Source organism: Mesocricetus auratus, unplaced genomic scaffold (genome assembly GCF_017639785.1).
Source record: "Mesocricetus auratus isolate SY011 unplaced genomic scaffold, BCM_Maur_2.0 Super-Scaffold_100007, whole genome shotgun sequence".
NCBI lineage: Eukaryota > Metazoa > Chordata > Mammalia > Rodentia > Cricetidae > Mesocricetus > Mesocricetus auratus.
Window position 1 is genome coordinate 23345210 of NW_024429191.1, and position 8383 is coordinate 23353592.

Sequence of the window (8383 nt, forward strand, 5' to 3'; positions counted from 1 at the left end):
GGGTTTCTCTGTATGACAGCCCTGGCTGTCCTGGAACTTGCTCTGTAGACCAGGCTGGCCTCAAACTGAGATCTGCCTGCATCTGCCTACCGAATGCTGAGGTTAAAGGCGTGTGCCACCAACGCCCTGCAAATCTCAAGTCTTATTTATAAACAGATAGAAATCTAAAGCTACCTTTAGGAGCAGGAGCAGCAGCAGCGCCAGCGCCAGCAGAAAGAGATTCCCACCAGGTGATGGCCTGGGCAACTGGGGCACTGCCAGAGAAGCAGGCTGGTAACTGCAGAGTCACAAATGCTGGCTGAAATGCCAGTAGATTAAGACAGCCACTGCTCCAGAGAAAACAAAAAGTATCCTAAAGTTCCACGGTGGTGGCACTTATCTTTAATCCCTTCACTCGGGAGGCAGAGGCAGGTGGATCTCTGAGTTTGAGGCTAGCCTGGTCTAGATCCAGGCCAGCCAGGGCTGTTACAGAGAAATCCTGTCTCGAAGAAAAAAAAAATGTCGATGGCATGACCCACTCATCCAGAGCTCCATGGAATGACAACATTCTAAGGGAGAATGCCTAAGAAGGAAAAGCCCTCTGGGTACCCTGCTGGACAACAGCTGCCTAGGGAGTATTCCCAGATGCAGAGACTTCACTTTCCCTGCCCCGAAGCATTTCCTCCAGCCTTCTGATCACTCTTCATTCCCACAGCCTCACACAGCACATGGAGAAGTGAGGGTCCTCCTCCTCAGGACTCATGCCCCATAGATAAACTTCCTCTTTTGCAAAAGTTGTCACGCTTCAGAGACTGGCATACTGTGCTAGTGGGCAAAACATGCCCCCTTAGTGGTTAAGAGTACTAACTGTTCTTCCAGAGGACATAAGTTCAATTCCCAGCACCCACATGGCAACTCACAACTGTCTATAATACCAGTTCCAGGGGACCTGACAACCTATGGCAAAACACCAAGGTACATAAAATAAAAAAATTAAAAGATAAGGAAACAGAGCCCAGTGTTGGTGGCGCACACCTTTAATCCCAGCACTTGGGAGGCAGAGGCAGGCTGACCTCTGAGTTTGAGACCAGCCTGGTCTACAAGAGCTAGTTCAGGAAAGCCTCCAAAACAATACAGAGAAACCCTGTCTGGAAAAAAAAAAAAAAAAAGGAAACAGAGAAACCCCAATAAATTAATTCAACTGAAAAAGTATTCAATAATGTTTAAAAAACTAAAAAAAAAAAAACCAAAGGTACCAGCTCCATGTTATAGACTTAGATGTCAAATGCATTAATGATTATCAAATAGCTATGTCCACCATTGGATAAACAACTGATTCCTATAGGAGGGGAGTGAGTTCTACTGTAAGTAAATTATCTGCAATGATCTTCAAAAGTACCTAACTGAAGATGCCAAGAGGCTGGGTTCTCAGAAGCTTAGAGCCTTTCAAACTCTCGTTGCTGAATACTAAAGTCACTCGAACTAAATAGAACTGGTGATAAAGAATGCCTAACAATAAATACTTAATGAGTTGGAAGCAGCTCTTCTAATTAAGAGATCTAATGGCTGTCACTAGTTAATAGCCATGAAAAGGCAATAAAGTGCATGGTAAAGGGTATACTTTCAAAGGAAAACAGTAGTATTGTCTACTAACAAGAAATACGGATCACAGGATAGTTAGAATTCATGTCACACACACACACACAAATGCTTTATTAATGCAACATACATAAACCATAAAGAGGTAAGAAGTTTAAATATCTTCATCATAACAAACAGGCGGCAATTCAACATCCAGGGTGGAGAGAATGCTGGAAGGAGATTGCAACGGATCTGGAAAAAGAGGAACTTCATTAGGTTTCTGCAAATCCTGTAGCCATTATCCATAACAAACATTAGCTGTTACTCCCATCCTAAATCCATGTATCTAATGACTCCCACACAACATGCGGATTTCTTAAATGTGGCAGAGGCAGAACTGACTGACATCAAGAAGTAGGTGTTAAATGTATGTGAGCCTACTTGTTCTTTACAACAAAAGGAATGTCTAAATGCTAAAATAGGACGGGTTGCCTGTGTCATCAGAGCAGGTGGTCTGAGGGTGTCTTCTGGCCACCAGGTTCCAGCTAAGACCTTAAGCTTTCAGCAGTGAGAAGGTACTTGTGGGTCTACACTGCGGCACAGATGTCCTGGTCCTCTGCTAGCCATGGATGGAACCGGGATTGCCATCCAGTCCCGGTTACACGGACTTCACCTCATGGTCTAAGAAGCTACACATTAAATCTCATCTTCTGCTAGGACCAAAGGCTGACCAGATTCCCGAATTACTTCATTCGGGATTAAAACATAATGACTAAGGACATGTTCTTACTGTTCCGAAATGTGGCCTCCGTAGTCCACAGGACAGAAGCTGCACCCAGGCTCACTCTGTACAACTCTGTCCCCACAGCAGAGCAAGTGTTATGTAACAAGTGGCTTACAGCTTTTCCACGCGCCCCGCCCCACTACTCACTGGATTCCCAAGGCAGAAAGGGCGTCTTCAGAGGCGAAGGGGGGTCCAGGTGCAGCAGCTCCTCAAAGCTGCTCTCCTCGTTCAGGATCATGAGAGGCACTCCACTCAAGGGGAGATGTGCAATCTGATGCTCCTCAGGCAGGTCGAAACTCTCAAAGTCTGTCACAGGGAAGCGAGCATCAGGACAACACTCCCTCAGCCCAGGCAAGGCAATGGCAGTAAGGTACAGGTCAAAATATTCCTCACTATTCAAAACACGGAGGGCTGGAGGGACGGCTCAGGGGTTAACTCACTGGCTGCCCTTCCAGAGGTCCTGAGTTTAATTCATAGCAACCACATAGTGGCTCACAACCATCTGTATTGATCTGATGCTCTCTTCTGGCATAAAGGTGCACATGCAGATAGAGCATTCATATATATATTATATATATATTATACACACACATATACATATATGTATATATATATAATACATATATATATATAAAATAATAAAACAAAAACCAGGTGGTGGTGATGCATGGTGCACGCCTTTAATCCCAGGACTCCGAAGGCAGAGGCAGGCGATCTCTGAGTTCAAGGCCAGCCTGATCTACACAGAGTTCCAGGACTAGCTTCAAAGCTACAGAGAAACACTGTCTCAACAAACCAAAAGCTAAAAGCCAAAAATTTAAAACCCAACTCAATAATAGACAGTTAAATAGGTTACTGCAGTATAATTGTAACAACTCTTGAAGTGTCTTTAATAGACTATGTGATAGGAATATGGCCAAAGCACATGACTATAATCCAAGCATTTGGAAGGCTGAGGCAGGAGCATCATCATGAGTTTGATGCCACCGAGCTACAATGCAAGTGCCCACTCCCTGTCAAAGATTCTGTAATAAAATGAGAACTTCTGCACACCAGGAGAAAATGTGACCATACCGAGGTCATAGAAAACGGATTTGCAATGATCTGAGTTGTAAGCCAAGCCAGGATTTTTTTCCTGGAAAACAATTTTCATCTGAAAAGGGTATTTGTGTCATAGCCTCTCAAGGAATAAAAAAGGCTATCACACTTCAAGGAATATTTTGTGACAATGACAGAACTCAGAAATATAAGGTTAGAATTCTGCAAAAATTAGCATGATGTTACTTTGGAAATTTCTCATATTACTTTTTGGCCTTTTCTTTTTGTTTGAGACAGGGTCTCTCTACACAGATCTGCCTGCCTCTGCCTGGGATTAAAGGCATGCAACCACCAAGCCCAGCTATTCTTGGCCCTTTCTGATGACATCAGAGTGATATTAAACAATACACCTTTTTGAGAGAGGGTCTCTTTATGTAGCCCTGGCTATCCTGGAACTCAATGTGTAGACCAGGCTGGCCTTGAACTTACACAATGATGACCTTGAGCTTCTGATTTTCTTCAACATCTTTGCTCTCATTCTCCCCCTGACCGGAAGATGATACCCTGGCAAGTGATTCCACCTGACCAAGTCTGTTTATTCAAAGTAACCCAGACAGTCCCGGAATCTGGAGCTACACATTGGCAGTCATGTGACATTACAGTGTACATGTAAGCGAATCTCCAACTGAGGGCATTTCCTCCATACCAAAGACCTTACCTAGAGGATTGAAGGGGAAGAACTTTTCTATTTCTGGGTATGCGTCATCAGAAGCAGAGACAGAGACTTGTTGTGTCTTAGCAGCCTTCTCAGTGGTCTAGAAAAACCCAAGAGAATAAGCACCTGTGAGAACAGAAATCTTGCCACCTGCATACTCATAGCTATCTGTAACTCTAGTTCAAAGGAATCAATGTCCCTTTATCTCCTCCTTAGGCACATTGTACACTTATATACCACACAGGCAAACATCTGTACATAAAAACTAAGTATTTTTTTAAGTTAAGCCAGAAATTTTAGCACCTATCCACATATAGTTCCAAGTAACTAGACGGGGTTAGTTCAAGGCTAGTCAACTCCGGACTATTGGAATCTAACAGCTGAGAAGATAGGCTTGAGGCACCCCAGGATAGTAGCCAATCCTGGGGGTCATTTTTATCTTATAAAAGTATGACTTTTCTGCCACTGTTACCTTAATCACTTGCCTGGCTAATATTAAAAAGTTTATGTTGCCTTAAACACAGGGGCTTAAGCAGCAACACATAAAACACCTGAAGAATACCAGGCAGACAGCTGCAGTGAGCCAAAATAAAAAGCTGGATGCTCTGGATCTTAATTCCTATATGTGTGGGGGTCAGAATTGGGGGGTGGGGCTGTAGCTCAGGCTGGCCTCCAACCAGCCACCCGTCCTCCAGCTTCCGCTTCCCAAGCATGAGGATGGCAGGTGTCCATCAAACCCAGCTGAGTACTTCACACACCTGTGGGTGGCTTTTAACCATCTGCTTCAAGATGCTCGTTAAGGATAGCTGAGGCATTAATTACAATCTCAAGGTGCTGAGCAAGAGCAGTACAAGCACGGTGTGATTCTCCTCTGTTCATTTGTTTATGGACCTCTATTTACTTCCTACTTGGAAGGAAGCCAGGTAGAAGTCCATTTTTAAGCTTCAGTGGGGCTTGAGATGGCTCAGTGGTTGAGAGCACCTGCTGCTTTTCCAAAGGAGCTGGGTTCGGTTCCTAGCACCGTGTGCCAGCTCACAACTGCCTGTACCTCCAGTTCCAAAGGACCCAGTGCCCTCTCCTGGCGTCCTCAGGTGCCCAAACACACGCACACTGACGCACACACGAAATAATAAACCTTTTTTTTTTAAGTGAACTCGTGCCCGCACTCACCTTTTTCACGGTCAAAGTTGGCTGTTTCTGTTTGAGGGGTCTATTGATCTTCACTGGCTTTTCGGTAACCCTGTTGACAGTTCCCAAAGCTTTTCTGCTGGCTTTAGGGAAGGCTGTAGCACTGAACACTTTGCCAACTTGTGGTGCTGAGACCTGCAGTTTCCCATCGGAGGCTTTGACTGTTGAGAAAAAGTATAACCCTTAAGAATAAATCTGCCAAACCTGACTGCCTGAGTTCAATCCCCAGACCCCACGGAGTGTAAGGAGAACTGACCTCCCCCCCCAGGCATACCATGGAACACGTGCCCCCACACATACACAAATAAAAGTAATAAATATGGTGTTCTTAAAGATTAGGCCACATAAACACCTCCTCAACTTGACCCAATTCTCACCCACAAATCCATGCTTTGTTTTTGGCAGTTCAGCATACTGTTAAATAACCTCATTAAGACAATAAACTGAAGCTAGGCAGTGGTGGCGCACACCTTTGATCCCAGTACCCAAGAGGCAGGGGAATCTCTGTGAGTTCTGGGCCAGCCTGGTCTACAGACTGAGTTCCAGGACAGGTTCCAAAGCTACACAGAGAAACCCAGTCTCCAAAATACAAACAATGACAATAAACTGAAGGCTGGACATGGTGGTACACGCCTTTAATCCCATAATTCAGGAGACAGAGGCAAGTGGATCTCTGTGAGTTCAAGGCCAGCCTGGTCTACAAATCAAGTACCAGGCCAGTCAAGACTGTTACAGAGAAACCCTGTCTTGGGGGCTAGAAAACCAATAAGCATGAAGCCAGGCATGTGAATTTAATCCTAGCACTTGAGGAGACAGAGTACATGTGGATCTCTGAGGTCAAGGCCAGCCTGATCTATATAGCAAGTTTCAGACCAGTTAAAGCTACAAGGGTGAGGGGAGGCTCTGCCTCAAAAAATAGATTAAGCATAGAGCCTGGGGACTCGCTTAGTAGGTGGAGAGCTTGCCTAGCATTTGAGAAGCCCTGACTTCAATCCACAGCATTGCATATATCAGGCACAGTAGCTATGCCTGTAATCACTGTACTGGGCAGGTCGGGGCAGAAGGATCAGAAGTTCAAGATCACTCTAGGTTATATAGGGAACTAGAAGCCAGTCTGAATTACAAGTCACCTTTTCTAAAGTTAAAAAGAAAGATAATAAGCATAAAAATAGCCGGGCGTTGGTGGCACACGCCTTTAATCCCAGCACTCGGGAGGCAGAGGCAGGCGGATCTCTGTTGAGTTTGAGGCCAGCCTGGTCTACAAAAGCGAGTTCCAGGACAGGCTCCAAAACAAACCAAAAAAAGTATTGAAAATATATGAAACCTGACTCTAATCAACCACAAAGCACACTAAATGCTAGGGTCTCCAGACCACACCCACCACCCACTCGAGACACCTGTATGTTTGAAGCCAGCCAATACTTACCACCAAAACCCAGCTTCAATCCATCCTTGAATGCCAAACGGCTGCCTGGTTCTTCATTGTCCTTATCAACAAAGATCAGAGTAGCCATCCTGGATTACTCTAGGGGAGAGACCTACATATCAGATACTGGTATTGGGGAAGGCACCAAAAGTTAAGCAGCAACAGAGAACCAAAATTTACCCAGGGCATATGTGTACAAAAATTTAGAATTAAAATGAAGAAGCTAACAGGCTTCGGTCAGATCTTAAACCTTCAAGTCAGAGTCAGAAACACTAAACTCCTAAAGAGAAGACAAGTGAAGCTGGCACCCATTACAGCCTGGAAACCTAGGCTGTAACCTCAGCGCTAGGGAGGAGGACGCTGGAGGTTCGGATGTTCAGGGTTGGACTCAAGGACATAACAAGTTCGAGACCAGCCTGGGCTGCTTGAGACCTTGAAGAGGGAGGCAGGGGAGAAGGGAAATGAAAACAGCGTCGCCGCCGGTCGAGCACGCCAAGAGCGCCCAGGGACGCGGGGCCGAGTGTGGTTCAGATCCCGACCCTGTTTCGGCTTCCAGTCTGCCCCTAGCCACCCGGAGATCACCCACAACACGATACCACCACTAGACTCACCCAAGACTGCGCCACCAACGACACCGCACAGCGCGGTTTAAAACACAACTCGCGCCTCAATTGGACCGTGCGAGAGGGGGCGGGACCTAGATTCTGAGAACCAATGAGAGCAACCGAAGTTTTCAGTTACAGCCCGGCCTCCTGGGTCTCTCTGTCTCAGGAATTAAGAAAACTAGGATCATACATTGTCCAAAATTCCTGATGGGCTTTCTGTTATCCACAGTGTGGTCCTGCGAGGAGGCACTGGTCCAGTAACAAAAACGTCGTTTCTCTACACTTGAAAGACTTTTTATTCTTTTTTATTTTATTTTTTTGTAACAGGGTTTCATGTGACCAGTCTGTCCTTGAACTAGCTTTGTAGTGGATGATGGATTTCCCCGTGTTAACAGCCTTAGCTGTCCTGGAACTAGTTTAGCTCTGTAGACCAAGCCAGTGCTGGCACACACCTTTAATCCCAGCACTGGGGAAGCAGAGATGGTGGATCTTGAGTTTAAGGTCAGCCTGGTCTACAAAGCAACACGGGAAAACCCTGCCTCACACGACAACAAAAAACAAAATTTCAAATCATTAACCAAATCCTGCATCTCACTCTCTGAGATTCTTCCCCTCAGTGCAGACACATATGGGATTCCTTCCTCTCCTCAGAACCAACAAATTCTGCTTAGCCTCAGGATCTCTGCATAAGTTATTGTCTACCTAGACAGCTCTCTGTCTGCGAAAGAGGTTTTTCAAAATGAAGAAGCCAGGCATAGAGACACAGTATCTTTAACCCCAGCACTTGGGAGGCTGAGGCAAGAGATCTCTGTGAGGTGGAGACCAGGCTGTCTTACATAATTCCTGCCAAGACGACATAGTGAGACCTTGTCGAAGAGAAGCCGAGGGTGCTCCTTGTTTTTGTGAAATGCTATAGGAAAAAAAAAAAAAAAAAAAAAAAATTGATGCTGATAAAAATTGAGGAATGTACTTTTATTTTGAAAGGTTTCCCCAAAGTTTCAGAGAGGGAGAGGGGGGGGGGGATGTAACACTCTGAAATGCAGGATTGCCTTTTACTAGCTAAGGAG

General features: G+C 45.3%; 1 protein-coding gene across 2 annotated transcripts; it reads right to left on the reverse strand.

Annotated features, from left to right (window-relative positions):
- Positions 1-1656: 1656 nt before the first annotated feature.
- Positions 1657-7398, reverse strand: Pttg1 (PTTG1 regulator of sister chromatid separation, securin). 2 transcript variants are annotated; one of them, XM_005071927.3, is made up of 6 exons: positions 7323-7398; positions 6712-6810; positions 5268-5446; positions 4101-4197; positions 2492-2650; positions 1657-1812 (listed from the first exon to the last, which is right to left on the reverse strand). In XM_005071927.3, exons 2-6 carry the CDS (start codon positions 6797-6799, stop codon positions 1733-1735), a joined length of 603 nt encoding a protein of 200 aa, XP_005071984.1. In that variant the 5' UTR covers positions 6800-6810; positions 7323-7398; the 3' UTR covers positions 1657-1732. The 2 variants fall into 2 exon arrangements, with proteins under 2 accessions (XP_005071984.1, XP_021083957.1); XM_021228298.2 differs by lacking the exon at positions 7323-7398 and adding an exon at positions 7144-7167.
- Positions 7399-8383: the final 985 nt, after the last annotated feature.

Excerpts from the sequence above, each read along its gene's own strand:
- Pttg1 (XM_005071927.3), bottom strand. The coding sequence starts at position 6,799 with ATGGCTACTCTGATCTTTGTTGATAAGGACAATGAAGAACCAGGCAGC. Across the intron at positions 5,447-6,711 it reads ATTGAAGCTGGGTTTTGGTG|TCAAAGCCTCCGATGGGAAA; the intron begins GTAAGTATTGGC and ends TTTTCTCAACAG. Across the intron at positions 2,651-4,100 it reads CTTCCCCTTCAATCCTCTAG|ACTTTGAGAGTTTCGACCTG; the intron begins GTAAGGTCTTTG and ends TCCCTGTGACAG.